The sequence below is a fragment of the Nannobrachium achirus genome (assembly GCF_963921795.1).
Source record: "Nannobrachium achirus genome assembly, chromosome: 15".
Taxonomy (NCBI): Eukaryota; Metazoa; Chordata; class Actinopteri; order Myctophiformes; family Myctophidae; genus Nannobrachium; species Nannobrachium achirus.
Genome location: NC_137822.1, coordinates 29932986 through 29951112, shown reverse-complemented (window position 1 = coordinate 29951112; position 18127 = coordinate 29932986). Strand labels below are relative to the sequence as shown.

General features: G+C 43.5%; 1 protein-coding gene across 1 annotated transcript in view; it reads left to right on the top strand.

Moving 5' to 3' along the window:
- plppr1 (phospholipid phosphatase related 1) overlaps positions 1–17523 on the top strand; it is a gene marked incomplete at both ends in the record, with an annotated part of 70263 nt that extends 52740 nt beyond the window's left edge. The window contains 3 exon segments of the mRNA XM_080743024.1: positions 698–874; positions 15379–15510; positions 17491–17523. Of these exon segments, the coding sequence (XP_080599150.1) occupies positions 698–874; positions 15379–15510; positions 17491–17523 (342 nt within the window).
- Positions 17524–18127: the final 604 nt, after the last annotated feature.

The following is an 18127-nucleotide window of genomic DNA, read 5'->3' as shown; positions in this document are numbered from 1 at the left end:
GTTCCATGGGGTGAGTAATCGATAGAATTATTGGGAGAACCTTTAAGGTAGAGTAAGTCTCATTTAAATTCCTCTGTGGGAGAAATCCCTTGAATTACGCAGACCGGTTACCCTCCATTGTTCCTGCTCAGCATTTCTCTTTCAAAGCGTTACTTACATACATTTTCATGGGGTTAAATTCCTGTGCCTCAAACCCTTCAATTCAATTACAATTTTAAGAGTGTCTTTGCAACATCAGTAAATCATCCATTTGTTGATTAGGTTTTTCTATAGGCCGTGACACATATCAGTTTTTGTATCAATATAAACAAGCAACATACATTTTAAGTACTGTTAAAAAATGGCATTGTGGGAATTCTTGAAAAAAAAACGTTCCATTTGAGTCGTAGCTTTTTCCTTGTCTCATCATGTTGCTCGTTTATGTTGTATTTTGATGAAAAGGTTGATGGTCGTATCAGGGCCTTGTGGGAGGGAAAGCATTGGGTTTGATCTGTCTCAATTCATCTCCAATTAATGTGAATGAAGGTCGATGCTGTGCTGTTCTATTCTGTTCTTTTGTTTTGTGCGAAACACGGTGAGAGTGTTTTCCTTAAAAACCCCATGAGACGCATCACAGTGAATCAAGCTGAATCATCTGGCTTTTCTTTTCATTTAAAAGTCTCTTGATCTATTAAACTCTCTCTCCCTCCCATTTCAGATGTACATCACCAGCACCATCAAGACCAAGTCCAGCCGTCTTGCCAAGCCTGTGCTATGTCTGGGCACACTCTGTTCAGCATTCCTCGCAGGCCTCAACAGAGTCTCGGAGTACCGCAGCCATTGTACAGACGTGGTGGCCGGATTCATTCTGGGATCAGCTGTTGCACTGTTTCTGGTAAGCATAGGAGTCGAGAGGAAGGGAGGCATGAAAGGACAGGAGGGGAGAGAAGCAGACATGGAGAGGAGAGGAGAGGAGGTAAAGCAGGGTGGGTAAAGCAGAGAGCGGGAGATCAAAGAAAGATGGCGGAAGGAAAGACAGACAGAGAAAAAAATTGCTTTGGAGGAGCACTCTATTCAGGTATGAAATGTTTGGGTGTTCCACAAAGTGCAGATCTGATCACCCTACTACACTAATGGTGAAAGGGAGCTTTATGCGTCCAGTTGCGTCGGAGCATTTGTCAGCCACAAACACAAAAATACACTGTCACTAACTGCATTATGCTTGTCAGACACCCGCAATTCACCAAGTCCAAGGACAGGACGGGACAGGACAGACTAAGTATATTGTCATTCCTCTTGGGGTACAGATGTGCCATTTCAAAACTTCACATGTCCTGCCATTGGCAAGACAGTCGATTTTTGGCAAGACAGTAGAAACCTGTGGAAAAAATGCATTTGCAGGACATCTTCAGGAAAAGAGCAGTAAATACTGAAGAGTTGAAACGACACATCTGTATATGAATCTATCATTTCCCCTCCTGCTCAGTTGCCCCCCCCCCCGGCAGGGCAGGCAATCTGTTGAGTGCCATTACAGACTCATAGGACATCTGCTGCATCTTGTTAAACACTGCAGGTCTTGAGCCTCTTCAGAAAGGACAGGCCTGCTCCGGCCTTTGCCATAGAGCAGGGGTTGTCAATGTTTTCAGGCCAAGGACCCCTTAGTTGAGAGAGAGATGAAGCAGGAACCCCCCACAACCTGTTCATAGATTGGTACAAGTCTACATGTATATTTCAACACACCGCGTTGAAAGCAATGGTGAATCTGATTAAATTTAGGTCAGAGACGATCGTTAAGGTTAGAGAAGATAGAAAAATAAGTGTTGAAAGTTGGACTGGAGCCTCTACACTGCACATATAAGCCGCCCAATGCTAGTGGACGGAAAAGCCTTGTTTATACACCATAGTACGGCAGTGTCCTTGCCTAAAAGAACACATCTACAAGCCAAAAATGCATCATATTCTGACCCGTTTTTAGCTTGTATATCTGGTGGACCACAATGAGGTAAAATACATAATCATTAATTGATGATAAAAACAACCATCCTTATTATTACAACAGAATAAATGCGTCACAAGTTGTCTGTCTTCATTCTTTAAGAAAATATCTGTTATTCAGTTTAAAAATAAAATAATCAATAATAGCCTACTGAGCTCATATTGAGATCTTGTTTAGTTAAGCTTATTTTTCCACCATTTGATCATTAGACAGATAGACAGACACACGTTATGCAAATGAATTGATGTAAATAATTAATGAGACAATTTAAAACAGTTTGCCTTTTTGAGTAGCCTGAGGATGAAAGCTTTAGGACCACACAGCCAGAGGACCCCCGCTGAGAGCGAGGCAGACACTGAACCGAGGGGGTCCACAGAGACAGACGGAAACCAGGAGGTCCACAGAGAAAGAGACACTGAACTTAAAGTTGTACCATGTAACTTTTTTTATAAAACAAATCTTAAAATTGTCCTAACTGTTAAATCGCTAAAGTTTTAGAACACCCACTCCGTTATTTTCAGCTTCTGAAGCCTTCTCTTTATATGTTTTCTATGATCCTGGCCGTGGACCGGATTTCGCGCCATAAAGACGTAATCTGCATCATCTGTATACGTTGTGTATACGTTGCCCAATCACATCGCCGATCATGCACACATGGTACACTACCGGCCAATCACAGCGCATCTTGAAGTGGGGTCGCCATATTTGTAGTCACCCGTGTGTCTCTTTACTCAAAAGGTAATCTCGCCTACCAGGCAGGGTGAAGTAGTCCGTTTCTCCGGAATGCCTGAACGCACAGGAACCAGGGACCCCTCTAAAGATAGCTCTCGGCGTTGTGGAGGCAGACGCGGGGTGTGAAGGTACGAAAAACGGGCGAAAGACGCGAACGCGACCGCGGTTTGCTATATGGCTACTGACCACTAGTTGAGAATCTTACACAGTATAGCTTTAATTATCACATCATCAAATCAATAGGAGCTTTTCATCTGTGGGAATATAAATGTCAAGAATAGAGCCTTACGATGCATGATAGGCCATTTTACTGCGCACCCCCCCCCCCCCCACACACACACACGCGCGCGTGCGGAACACCCTGTACGTTCACCCAGGCCAACTACAATCCACTATATCTCTGCCCTAGCCGAGGAGGTTTTATAATTCCCTGATCACTTTAAATTTCTAATCACGGCACGCATTTCTTTTTCTTTGCAATATTTTCAAAGTGAAGGCTAATTTAGGATGTCAGCAATTAAAGTGAGAAAGTTAGATATATTATTCTAGCGGGTCCCAGCGGAGGAGAGAGTAAAATGTTGAACTCTTGCTTTTGTGAAAAAAAAAAAGGATTTGAAAGGAAAGAGAGACAAGAGAAGGAAAGAGAAAGGAGAGAAGGGAAGCCCGTTCTTTTGAGGTTCCAGCGGTACATCAGATTAGCCTGGGCTCAGAAGTGCTTCAAATACAAGCGGAGGGGGATCATGTTGGACAAACATTGGAGGAATAAGATGTGATGGAGAAACGGAAAGTGATAAGCCCAGAACCACTGCGCTGACGCTGGCCATGTTTACACCGAAGTCAGCCGTCACTCTGTTGTTGAGAGAGGAGAGGAGGAGAAGGAGGTATAGAGATGGGACAATATGACATTCTCATATCACGATGATTGGGAGAAGAGAAATCGCGATTTACGATATTATCGCGATAATCAAAATCCATTATCCTGGGGTGGAACATTTGCCAAAAAATAGCAGATCTACAAGCTCACAACGCGTCGCGACGCGTTGTGAGCTTGTAGATCGGCTATTTCTTGGCAAAGACATTTGACAGAGAGTGAAAAAAAGACTGTATCAAGTACGTATATTATAAGTACCTTTTACCAATTATAGAGGGTTTAAGTGGTACCGGATATGCAGCTCGGCAAATAAAAGGTGAATTGATCCCAGTGCATGACGGAGGACGATATCACGATACAATTAAATCTCCACGATACGATTATCGTGAGTGTTTTTTTTTTTATCACGATAAACGATAACATCGCTTATCGTCCCATCCCTAGAAGGAGGTGAATCAAGGACAGAAGGAAGGAGGGAGCAGAGAGAGTGAGAGAGCGCGAGAGAAAGAGACGGCTTTGATTGAGTAAAAGGGTGTGGGAACTAGGGGGTCTTACTGGTCCCCGAGCTCAGCTGTGGATTTGATCTGTGGATCTTAACCCATTTGTAGCCGATCCCGAGAATACTCGTGAAAAATACTCGAGTACTCGGAGTGCCGATCCCGAGTATACTCACGTAAAATACTGTATATAGAGTAACGCTGGCAATCTTACCCTACGGTCCGTTGGAAAGTCCTGGCACGATTGGACTCGCCGATTCATCATCATCGCGGATCCACGTGCACAAAATAGTAATCCCTTAACACCATGACGTCCGAAATAGAATGGTGGTTGGTAGATTAGCCGTGAAATTTCTATTATTGTATTGTGATCTGAGACATAATATTATGTTTATAAACATGACCCCGCAGCCCCTCCATCTTGAACAGCGCCGCTGTTTTTTCTTTTTTTTTTTTTCCCAGGCCAGTAACTCACCATGATTTTCTCGATTTCCATTGGGATAGAATGGGGGTTTTGGCCGATCGTCGATGTCCCCGTGCGTTTCGCGTGCGCGATCCTTTCACGTAAATGTCCCCGCAAATAGTCCATGTGTGACTGAAGAACAGAACTGAAAAGTTTCGCTAGCATAGCCCCAAGCATGGCTGCTGTAGGAGCTCGAGTGTGCAGACAGCAAACGGATGGCTGGGAGTAGCCTTGGAGAAGGAGAGGCGCTGACGTCACCTCTGCTTCATGCACGGTCTGCATGAGCTATCAGTGCACGAGTGGTGACTAGGGAAGGTTAGACGATCGCCGATTTTCGGATCAAAAGTTTTTATTCCGGTTTTAAAGACAAAGTCCGGGAATGTACGACGTGGCTGAGAGTCCCTGGGGGGATGTGCGATATAGTACGGTTTTAACATTAAGGGGCTCCCCTTGGCTTAGAAGGTGTTAACATGGAGGCCGACGGTCGATCTCATCTTTAATGTACATTTTCTCCAAGCCAAGGATGGCATAAGATGAAGCCAAGGATGGCATAAGATTCTCGCTAAAAAAACACAAGCTGAAAGGCAACGATCGGCCATTACAGCAACCGTATGGGATGACGATCGCTTCCGGTGAATGACGTCATGACGTCAAACAGGAAATGTTTACGCAATCGACTTCTGGCCTTCAAAATAAGAGAATGGCCGCGGACGGAGCCTGCGAGAGGCACGCTGGACATTTTAACCCGTTCATGTCTGGAGCACAAAATGAGTTAACAAGGACTGATTCTGGGAATGTGATGAGGGATGGTTACCGATAGTTATGCCACCATGTTAGAGGAAGGACAAATACGAAAATATTGCCTACAATCACCTCAACACAAATAAATGAATACATAAATCCAGCAGGTTATGATATGATTCCATACAGGACAAGTACTGGCTGGCAGTTATTATTTTAATATGGAATAAGACTAAAAGATTTCCTGACATAATTAGTGTTATAATAGCCCACATGCAGTTGAATGCAGGCCACCTAAGACCTTTAAAGTCGAGCTGAATGGCGTTTTGGGGAATTTTATTTTGACGTATCGTGTGTTTCTGAACCAATCAGAAGGAACCAGCCCTTCAGGCACTGGGATGGTAACATCTGACTGATGTGCTGTCTAATGTTTCATGGACTTTTGATACACCAAAATGTTTTTTTTCCCCATTTGTTTTGGCATCTAGTGTTAGGAATGCCCATATGACCAGTAAGACTCCCTAATCGGGAGATAAGCGACCGTAGGTCACTTATCTCCACAAATAGAGCAAAAATGTGTTTTTCCAAAATCTTCCTGATCCATGTTGATGACATGAGTGTAGACATACTGTGTAGTGATTTTCGTGATTTTAGGGCAAGATCTGAATCGGCCTCATGGTGGCGCTAGAGGGCCATGTGAGAAATGAGGGGTGGGGTCTCCGCGCCGCCAAGGCGGACGAATAGGTACCGGCCCCGGCTCTCCCGGTCGCTCCTAGCCCGAGTTACGGCATTTTATGTGAGCTGCAGTGGCAGGGGGTCCTCCACTGGGGGCGCCACCACTTTTGCATCCGTTCTGGAGCACCAGGAGTGGGTGGTCCCCGGGAATGCCCCGTGAGCAGCCCCGTTGGGGTGGTCATTTGGTAATTTTTGCACATGTGCTCATTTTTTACACTTGGGGGTCCCCGAGGGAGCTGGGGGTCCCTGGAGCTCCGGGGGTCCTTGGAGGTTGTAGTTTGGCAGGTAAGGAGTGTGTGTGCAAAATCTGGCATGGATCGGGGCAACGGTTGCGGAGATATGAGCAGGGCAAAAGTGTGACGTGTGACGTGTGTGACGGACGGACGGACGGACGGACGGACACCTCGAGCAGCTTTCTGTAGTAAGTGCGACCTACGGTCGCAATTACCACGGAGTGTGAAAAACGCTGAAATATTTTGGAGCAAAATCTGCACCTGGATCATCCCTGTTTGTGGGTGGTCAAATTATGACAGCTATAGTATTACAGTATCCTATAGCTTGAGTTTGTTGTTGCTGAGTTCAGTTTTTATGTGTGCATTCGGCAGGGAGCCACAAAAACATTCTTGCTTAGGGCCACCAGAATCCCAGCGCAGGCCAGGCCCTGCTGGTAATTTCACACAATGTATCTCAGAATCAAATTGTAATTGCTGAGTGCATTCATGCTTCTCAGAGGATGGAACCTACTGATTTTTGCGACCCTGTGGGTCACAAAAATCTCCCCTTGCCTTGATATCTCAAAATTGATTGGGCAGATTGGTGTGAAACTTTGCTTAGCAGACAGATGCTCCCTGGAGGACGAACTTTTCAGTGACTTCATTATCTGTCTTCTGGCCCCACCTCCAGGCCACAATTTCAACTGAGCACACAGGATAATATCTCTTAGTCCAAACTTGTGGGATTTTTATTTTGTGGAGTCTTCTTAGCAGGAAGGATGAAATGTAAGGGGAGAGAGAGAGACAGAGAGAGAGAGAGAGAGAGAGAGAGAGAGAGAGATAGAGAATTGAGAAAGAAGGAGCAGGGAAAATGAAAGGAGAGTGGACTGGAGATATTAAGGATTGAGACAAATGGATATTCTTGAGAGTAAGAGAGTGGGAGATATCGAGTATGAGAGAGAGAGGGAGAGAGAGAGAATGTGTGTGTGTTCTCCATCATCCATAAATCGAAAAGGATTTATGTAACCATCTCAAAGGCCCCATTCCATTGAGTCATCAGTGGGTTCTGTGCAGTGGAGCAGGGTGCAGTGAGTGGGTGTAATTGGGGGTAGAAGTGGCTCATCTCCAACGTATTGATTTGAAATAAAATTCTAAATAAATTATTTTAGCTTGAATTGAAGTTTGAGCTGACATCATAACAGACCACACAGTTCACTGTAGTGTACAGTATGCAAGTGTCTCATTATTGATAGCAGGGAAAGGGCTAAGATGACTACGGCACGTCTCCCCTTTGGTTTAGGACAGCTTACTGTATAGCCAAGTCCTGGTTTGGTTCAGTGGACCATGGAGAAGTTCTCGATTTCTGACATAATATTTTCAGTGTAGAAATGTTATAGGCTACATGAAACAGTGATAAGGTTGTGCGTAACCATTTTACAAGTGCATTATTGTTTGGAATTGGCAAGAATTATGAGCATAGCAACAATAATTGGCAGAAGGGTGTCAGAAAAAATCTTATAGATACAGCAATCCATAGTCTGTGGAAGTTTATAGGGGTTTGACAAAAGCCCAGGTAAAAAAAGAAAAACAGGTAAAAAAGAAAAACAACCTCTGGGCATGTTAAGGTTTTGACCCACGCCTTTACGCCTTTACCAACATTTATCCTGACGGGCAAAGGTAGCTACAGTATGCAGTGCCCCTGACACTACAGTATGTCAAGTGTGCCAGCAGAGCGAGCACTCTTGCTCCAAAACTGGATAAAAAACACACTCAAACGCGGCCTGAAGGAGGAGACGGTCACAGGGCTCAAGAGTATCTGAAGTTGCTGTAAAACGTATTCGTATACATAAAACATTCGGTTTCTGTTCAGCAGCTGCTGCTCGCTGCCATGCAATGGAAGCATAGTTGCAAATCAAAGGAGCCTATAGTTTGCTTTTGTATGCATATTACTGTACACATGCCCTCACGCCCACCAATTATGCTATTTTAATGTCATTCATACACTTGTGCAACGCAAACTTAATTTTGATGGTGTTGTTCTGCAGGAGGCTAGGAGGCTCTGGAGATAATCTCGCAAACCGCTAGAGCGGCTAGACAGACCAGCGCCAAACTTTGTACACTGCCAGTGGACCAAAGAAAGTTCCTCCATCCTATTTGGCCATGTTTTGTCATTTTTTAAATATTTAATTTAAAATTTGCAAAGGAAGAAATGGTCTCTGAAAGAAATCTAGCCCAAATTTCGAGTCTTGCATCATAGACTGACGTCCTAGATAAGTGAGGTCATATGAAGTCCAAGATCCACACATTCCCCTGTGGATCCCGAAACCTCATGATTACATTTTTCACACAATTTATTTATTTTCAAATCGTTCTCAGTGTAAAATTATGCTGCTGTTGGTCTGTCATTAAATGCACTTGTCATTCATGTATTGAAAATGGAAATGGCAGTTTTCTTTTATCATGTGCCCAGGAGAACTGTAATCATGGCAGACATTCTGGCCTAGCAGTCTAAAACCCTTGTGCAACCTCAGTGTGAGTAATTGACGGCTTGGTTTGGTGGAATCGTAGCTTTTGGGGAACGGCTCTTGAGTGGATTGAGGAGGTGGATTTGGTCTTAATGGACTCAAGTCATCCTGTAAAGAGTGTTCTTATTACTGGTGGATGTTTGACAGTTGGCAGTATTAGTGTTAATCATGCCTTCCTGTACTTCTTTCCCTCTGCCTTGGTGTCATGCAGTTCCCCAGATGAAGCACAGCTGATAGCCAATCACCCGCTTAGCAGTGCACATAATACTTTGAAATTTTCCCTCAAATCTGGAGGCGATGGAGCAGTACAAGACTGCAGGGCATGAGGGACATTTGTACTACAGTATAAGGCTTGCATTAATTTGGAGATGTTGGGAACTTCCTCGCTGCTTCAGAAAGGGCCCTCTGCTGATTAGAACAAAAATAGGAAAATGCTGCGATTAGATCAACTAGGAAAAAGCAGGCCATGTTCTTTTCCCATTTCCCGTTTGAGATTTATGGACGCCTGAATGGGGGTTCGAATGTTAACGTCCATTTTACCTCCACTGTATTTGGGTGAAGGTGTGGAGGTTCCGTATGTGGAAGTGATTCCAGCCAGAAAATCTGTATCTGCAACAGTGAAATTGTGTGTGGTCAAGGAGGGGCTTTCCTATACAGTCTGCTTATAGTCAAATAGCCTATAAATCAGGGGTCTTTAACTTTTTCAGCCCAAGGACCTCTTAGCTGAGACAGATGAAGCAGGGACCCCCCTCCTCCCCCTATATGTTAGGCTATTTAAGCTTTGTACGGCTACGGCAGATGACGACGGTAACCGGAAATGATCAGCGCTCGATAAAAAACTAAAGTGTGACTTATACCCGGTACACGGCATTGCTGCACACCCAAAATAGCAGATCTATAAGCTCACAGTGTGTCACGCTGCTGAGATGCATTGTGAGCTAAAAAGGTCTATTTAGAAAATAGCAGATCTACAAGCTATCAACGCCTTGTGTTGCGAGGCATGTTCCACCCAGAATAGGGATGCTAGGGTTCAAGTGAAAATGTCCCATCACACAATGAATTGGAGGACCCCCTGCAGTAACTCTGAGGGGTCTCGGACCCCCTGTTGAAGACCCCTGCTATAAATATCGATTTCTTTCAACATTCCTCCTGTTAATAAAAACAGCTTCACAACAATGCCGGTTTAGCTAAGACATTAGCTGCAACAAATGGTGATGGATTACAGTGATTACAAAGGTCTGCGTTCTCTCAACTATGCATTTCCTGATCGTTGAGTTGCATTCTTACAGAGCCCCTAAACATGGTGCAGAATTCTCTTTGAGCGTGACACATATATTATTTTGAGAGACGCGTTAATGTGCCTCTCAAGTCTAGTCTGAAAATACACAACACGACATCCTCGCACATGTCACCAGATGGTCTAGAGCAGTGGTTCTCAACCTTTTCAGGCCGCGACCCCCAAAATAATAATATTTGAACTGGGGACCCCCCACCCTGCACAAGCACGTAGAGTTGTAGGAGTGAAAACAATGTTAACATTTAGCCCTGGGGGTCCCGACCCACATGTTGAGAACCACTGGTCTAGAGCAAAGGTCTTCAACAGGGGTTCCGGGACCACTAGGGGGTCCTCAGAGTTACCACAAGGGGGTGCGCCAAATTGCAGATTACTGTGTGTGTGTGCGTGGCGTGCGTGCTGATGGGCCACCCCTGTGATGTACCTATAAGAGACAAGTTGGACAGTTAGATTGTCAGGCACAGCATTTCAATATTTGCTTTCCATCTATCAAGAAGTCTCTGATCCACCAGCCGTTTGACAGAGCCATGTTTACTGTCTGACACTTTGGCAGTTCCACGATAATGATGGCAAATGTGGAGCCAAGTCAACCAACAAGTTCCTGGACTTGGACCCAGCGGTGCCTCTGGCTTCTTGCAGAGCCGTCTGACCAATTCACCCTTTGTCAAGTCCCGCCCATTGTCCCGTCCCTCTTCACACCCATTGGTTGCTGTGTCTTGGTGGGACATTTGGTGGGACACTCCATCCACTGGCATTTTAATTCAGTTGCTTCATATTGTTATTCTGTGTTCAATTCTAATTTCTAACTTGGTTTCAGTAAAATGGAGCTGCTCAGTGGCAGTATAGTGACTCATCATGTTTTCAACATAAAATAGGCGGAACCAAGGCGGGACAAGGCAGAAAGAGCCTGCTGGTTGGTCAGTCAGGGACCAACCAGAAGGCTAACAAAGGGTGAATTGTGTTTGTAATGTTCTCAGCTCCATTGAGATTGGAGTTGATAACTTCCGTAGGTGTGGTTAATCCTGGTCAATTGAAAGCAGCAATCTGTTTTATCGCAAAAAAAAAGATTTCCCTCTGGGCTTTGAAGACCTTTACAATTGTAATCTTAGTTACTGTAAGCATATGGGGGCTTGCCTTTAAGGCTGGTTTATACTTGGCTGTGTGCAGGAGTCGTTCACCAAAAATAGCCGAGGGCTATACTGAAAATAGCGGCTCCACAAGCAGAAAAATAGTAGCTGTACAAGCTCACAATGCATCTCAGCAGCGTGACACACTGTGAGCTTATAGATCTGCTATTTTGGGTGTGCAGCAATGCCGTGTACCGGGTATAAGTCACACTTTAGTTGCAACAACCATAAGAATGCTGATGAAATATATTGTCGTTGTCGGGTGGAAACCTTGTATGTCCAAAACCGTTTGTTTTGTATAATCATCTAAAACTAGTGAAAACAGCCGATCTACAAGCACACAACGCCTCGCAATGCGAGGCGTTGTGTGCTTGTAGATCGGCTGTTTTCACTAGTTTTGTGCGACGGTCTTGTATGATGAAGCAGGGCTTTGCTTTACCAAAAGACGTACACATTTGAAACTTGGAGATACAAGGTTTCTGCCCGACAGTGACAAAATAATGTATCTACTGCAACTCCTCCGGTTCAATCCCTGTTGCATGGCATCCCCTCCTCTCCCGCTGTCCTCACTCTCCTCGGTCAAACTGCTGTCCTATCCAAATGATTCGATACAAATGCCATAAAATGTTTTATTGAATTTTCAAAATCAGCACTCCGCGTGTTCCCGATAATGAAAAGTACATTCTGACTGGACAGAAACAATAATGCAATTCCCAATTAATAACAAACTTGTGTTGTGGAATTATAAATAATAAAAAGCATCGGTGCAGCAGTTCACTGAGGAAGTGGTGGAAAAAGTACTCAAATGTTGTACTTATGTAAAAGTATCAATACTGCAATGTAGAAGTACTCCGCTTACAAGTAAAAGTTCGGAATTAAAAATGTACTTGAGTAAAAGTACAAAGGTATTGGCATCAAAATGTACTTAAAGTACCCAAAGTAAAAGTACAAAATGTTTGAAAATAGCAGATCTACAAGCTCACAACGCGTCGACGCATTGTGAGCTTGTAGATATTTTTCAAATAACCTACCGGTAGGTATAAAACGGGGCTAAAGTGGTTAATGTATTTTTTCATAATATTATAATTTATATCTGCAAAGTAACTAGTAACTAAAGTATCCAAATAAATGTAGTGGAGTAAAAGTACGACAGGTCTACTTGGATCCAAGATGTAGTGGAGTAGAAGTAAAAGTATTGGAATGACTCAAGTAAAGCGCAAATAACTCAGTTAGTACAGTACTTAAGTAAACGTACTTAGCTACTTTCCACCACTGCTGCCAGGTACAGTGTCATCAAGATGTAGCACCGCAGAGCTGCTCCATTGACTGTTAATTAGACTGACTTTGGGGGGGATTTATGCAATGTTTGATTGAGGTTTCACACCCAGTTGCACTTTATAGAGAGGTAATAAATGACCTGAACCCAGAGAATCTAACCGTATTCTCCCCCAAAATAACCCCGGGTAAGGAGGGAGGCGTGGGGCCTCTCATACTCACTGGAACTGTATATATCTCTGTGACATTGCGGATTGGCAGGTCTACTTATTTCTTGACTCTCTCATTATAAGGGAATAGTGAATATAAAATAAGCCCAAGACCCATTCTGTGCAAACAAATCATCAGCCGATTATTCGTCAGTCAGTCGTGATGCTGGCCCGGGCATCACATACACATAACCTTATTTATCCATGAAGATGAGAAAATTGCCTTTGATCAAAACGTTAATTGAATCTGTAAAGGCTGTACCTGTGTAGACTATACAGCGAGGGGCAAATGGGTTGACTTTTGATATTGACGCGTGCTTGATTAATTCAATGACCAGAGGATGATGTGTCTCTTTGGCTGTGTCAATCCATTTATTGAACATAAAGCCATAAACGTTGACGCACTTGATATAAATTAGCGCTGAACGCCGCCAGCCACACACGGCTTGACATGGAAAGCTGCGTGGCCTTCCCTTATTGCAGGGGTCTTCAACAGGGGGTCCGGGACCCCTAGGGGGTCCTCAGAGTTACTACAGGGGGTCCTCCAAGTCTTTGTGTGATAGAAACTTTTTTTCCTCCTTTTTTATATTAACCACTTGAACCCTAGCATCCATATTCGGAGAACTTTAGCCAAAAATAGCAGATCTACAAGCTCACAACGCCTCGCGCTGCGAGGCGTTGTGAGCTTGTAGATCGGCTATTTTCGGCAAAGAGGTTTGGTGTAGAGGGGAAAAAGAGCAGACTAAGTACAGAGTGAAAGTCTAGTCAAGTTTATTAATTTTTGATGGTTCAAGTGGTTAAATATCTGAAAACTCAAATTGACATGAATCCAAAATAAACGGATGATTGTGCTGTCAAATGATGAAACTATCTGGAATCTATGAAAAGGTTGTGGGGGTCCTTGCTTAATCTCTCGCTCAACTAAGGGGTCCTTGGTCTGAAAACGTTGAAGACCCCTGCCTTATTGCACACCTGCACACAATCACCCCACTGCCAGGTATGAAATGGTAACCGTAGTAACCATTCACTGGCTCATTGATGTGGCGTCATTGTCGCTACCAAGGCCACACCATTCATTTCAATTAAAATGAAGCAAAATAAACGGAAAGGGTGTTTTGGCTCCAACAGAATCGATAAATCCACATCACTGTCAATCTGTGGTGTAAAGTACTGTAACTAACTACATTTACTCAAGTACAACTTACATTAACCACTTCAGCTCTATATACATTTCAGCCATTTGAAAATAGCAGATCTATGCGTCGTGATGAGACACATTGTGAGCTTGCATATCTAGTTTTAGTCTAGTTTTAGACGACTAAATAACGACTAAATATCATACGATTTTAGTCGACTAAATCTACACTTGATTTTGTTGACAAAAATGTATTTTGGCAAGCCTTGGTGTAGTGGCTGATTGTACACTTGGTTGCATGCTGATGATAGCAGATCTACAAGCTCACAGGGTGCCGTGCTGCGTCGCGCTGCGACACGCTGTGAGCTTGTAGATCTGTTATTTTCAGAACGCAGCACCCGAGCGCATACCAAACATAAAATGACTTGTCTTTTAGTTCTACTGGATCTCTCCTCCCATTTTAGTCTAGTTTTTGTTTGTTGACTGTTGACAGTTGACTATTTAGTTTTCATCAGTGAAAAAAGGTAGTCGACAAACATTCTTCGTCATAGTTTTAGTCAACGAAATCAACACTGGTACACAGCCATTCTGTGAACCATCAAAGGTTTTGATTCCTTTGCACCTGGATAATCTCCAGTGTCTCCTGAGCCACGATTTCTACAAAACCATCCGCAGTATACATGTTTATCCCAGGTGTTGTTGTTGTTACGTTTGACGTGGTGAGTTTCTTCGGCATAAAAGGCCGCAGTCATGGTGACAGTTCAGCACACACACTTTAGCTTGCATTGATTGGTCAAATGTCACAGCAGCCCTGGGGCTAAAAGTTATCAGACCTTTAACTTGTGCCGATTAGTCGGCTGCCATAACCCAAAGGCAAGATTTGGCAGCTGACAAATCAGAATATAAAACATGGATGAAACTCGGCCGCCAGACACTGGAGTTTATCCGAGTGCAACGAACCGAAACCGAACAGAAAATATAAACCTTCGACAGTTCACAGAATCCCAGTGGGACTACCGTTGCAATCACTGATGCAATTCAAAGGGATGATCACACACATATACAGTACACTGTTTTCTTGTTGTCTTTGTGAACAAATAAGGCTATGGGTGTGTGATAAATGATTGCCAAGGCATTCGTCGTTGCTCGAGTTTATCCAACCAAGGACAGGTGTATCCGCCTGAGCCAGTGGTTGGACCCCAAGTGAAAATCGATTCAGTGCGTGGAGGTGAAGGATGCACTGGGGCTGAAGGAGGCATTGGCACCTCCATTGTCATCTTTCATTGCACATTTCCTGCCCTGTTAACCTCTCCAGGTTTCTGTTTCACTTTCCATTGATATTCTAGGCATTTCACGGTGCTCTGTCAAATTTCCAACAATGTTTTATTGATGTTCTATTAGGGTTCCGTTCATGTTACAGGCTGGTATTAGCCGTCCCTTAATGTTGGAGTTTAACATTAACGTTCTCTTAGCAGTGGCATTTTCTATTCACGGTCATCCTTCATGTCCTGGGCATACATCATACTTTTATATTCCCCTATTATTTTGCTCAAAGTGTTTCTTATCTTTTCCTATCTTCCTCTCCAGGGCATATGTGTGGTGAACAACTTTAAAGGTGTCCACAGTACGGCGGCTAAACAGAAGACTGAGGAGTACCGCGGTCTGCCCCTGATGACGTTCCCTCGCGTAGAGAGCCCTCTGGAGACCCTCAGTGCACAGGTAAACCCCCAAACTGTTGCCCATAACTTTGAACCCTGCTATCTGAACCTAAACCCAAATCGCTCATACTGTACCTGTCCATTACCTGCATTGACATAGAAAGGTAGACACCTCTACTGGCTCTGGGGCGTCTGTAAAGAAGTATTGGCAATTTCTAAGGCCAATCAGAGGCGGTACATCCCTCTTTCCCAGAGGCACTTGCTTTGGCAATGTAAACGTTGGTTTCCTCATGCCAATAAAGCTCTTTTGAATTGAATTGAAGTCATCATTACCTTTATTTATACTCGAAGTACAGTTGAGTGCAAGCCCTCATGTTCAATGTAGCCGAGGTTACAATACAAAACAATAAAAACACAACATTAAAACATTATGAATTAAACAGAGTAATTTACAAAAGAACAGAGCTAATAAATCAAGTGAAACATGTGCAATCATGATTGAAAGTGGTAAGGATCAGTCCTTTGAACTTGCCAAGAGATGGCAGGGAGGACAGTTTTAAAGATTTTGCAAGTAAGTTCCAGGATGTTGGTCCACTGATGGAAAAAGCTGCCTCGCCCAGTACTGTGTGTGCTAGAGATCACTGGAACGGTTGTGTGATAAGTGCTTTCACTTGGTTCTAGCATGGAACAGATATATGTGGGGAGCATACCTGAAATACCTTTAAGTAAAAACAAGTACCAGTGTTTGTCCAGCCTCTCGGTCAGAGAGTATAAGCCTGCATTCTCATAGAGTGCACAGTGGTGGGTACCAAAAGAATCACCAGTAATCCACCTTAAGGCAGAGTGGTAGACAGTGTCTAGGCTCTTTAAGAGTGATGGAGCAGCAAATCTATAAATAGTGTCACCATAATCCAGAACTTCTGTGATCGGCCAGTATTCACTTTGAGTGGCAGCGTGCTTTCCACACTTCCGCACTTCCGCCAATACTTTTTTACAGGTCGTGCCAATGAACTGCAGCGGCGGATGAGCTATCTAGCTTTTTATATCTATTATTACCTGACCCTCCATAGAGAGAGATTGGATACAAAGTACTATCCAATGTAATTTACAGGTCACAGAGGGGTCTTTATCAAATATATATATTTTCAAATGGAAATATAAGTCTTTATCAAGACAGTACTCCATCTACAGGGCAACACTGTTTAAAAAGAACAATATTGGTCTCCCTCAGATTCACTGCATAAATTATGAACTACAAACCAACTTGATTTCATCGTTTGGTATTTCCTGATTATGCTGTGCTCGTTTATGCACAGAGGTGGATTGGTTTCCTGATGTCATGCATGTGATTGGTCTACTCTTGAGGGGACATGCACATACTGTGCAAGCATGCAGACAAACCCTGATATTTGAAAGATTCTCGTTTTTTAAACCATTGTACAATATGATGTCTGATGATTAAAAGATCAAATGTCCATCCCTTGGTTCCCAATTTGTTCTCTCTCTCTCTCTCTCTCTCTTTCTCTCTCTCTCTATTCTCTATTTCTTTCTCCTTTCTTTCTTTCTTTCTTTCTTACTTTCTTTGCTTGCTTTCTTACTTTCTTTCTGCCTTTAACTCCTTTCCACACACAGAAATAATTATATTTAAAAAACATACAGACAGGCAAGCGACTATACTGTTACTTCTAACCTTCTTTACTTTCTGTCTCTCTAAATTAGTCTGTTTCATACAATTGCATATTCGAAAAGACAGACAGGCAAGCAACAGTTTATGCTCACACAAGCGCACACACACACACACACACACACACACACACACACACACACACACACACACACACACACACACACACACACACACTCGACACACATTCGCACAGACATATCATGATAAAGCATTAGATGACAAAGGTCTACCTTTTCGTCCTATTTTCATTCCTTTTTTTCCTCCCTACGATCCCCTTCATTTTTCTCTCTTTCTCGTTCTCCCTCTACTTTTTCTCCCTCTCTTTTCCATTGCTCCGCCCCCTTCCTCATCCAGAACCACTCAGCGTCCATGACGGAGGTCACATGACTAAGGGGGCAGCACCGGGTCACGTTCGCGTCTCCTCAGCACTTCCAGACACAATGACGAGGAACGTGTCCCGCGTGGTTCCACAAGACACCCAACAAAAACACACTCTCCCGATGTATCTACTGTATCTTACGGACCTTGGGAATAAAATACTACCCGTGTCTAATCATTTCAAAGTAGTCATGGTATGCTTGATTTAACTTGCCCAACACACATGGACTGAAAACAAAAGAGAGAAAACGGAGGGGAAGAGAAATGTACCGATGCATGGGTAACTTGAGCACAATATTTTTTTCTTTTTTTTTGATAATTCCAATTAGCGTTGGATTGAAGATATTTTTCCTCCTGAGGTACGCTGTAGTTGGAGGATGGTGTTTTGTACATTTTGTATGAGCGAGTGCCGTAGCTTATCCCGACGGTGTTACATCTACACACTTCCTGTCAGCTGACACACACTGTTTTACATCACATCCGGTCAGGTGACTTTGCCTGTTCGATCACCACCATCTTGCCCCTGAACCCAGTCTGAAAAATAATTAATAATATAGAAACAATATCGATGTTGTTGTTCTGTGATGTTTGTCATTTGTACAGAAGAAAAGGG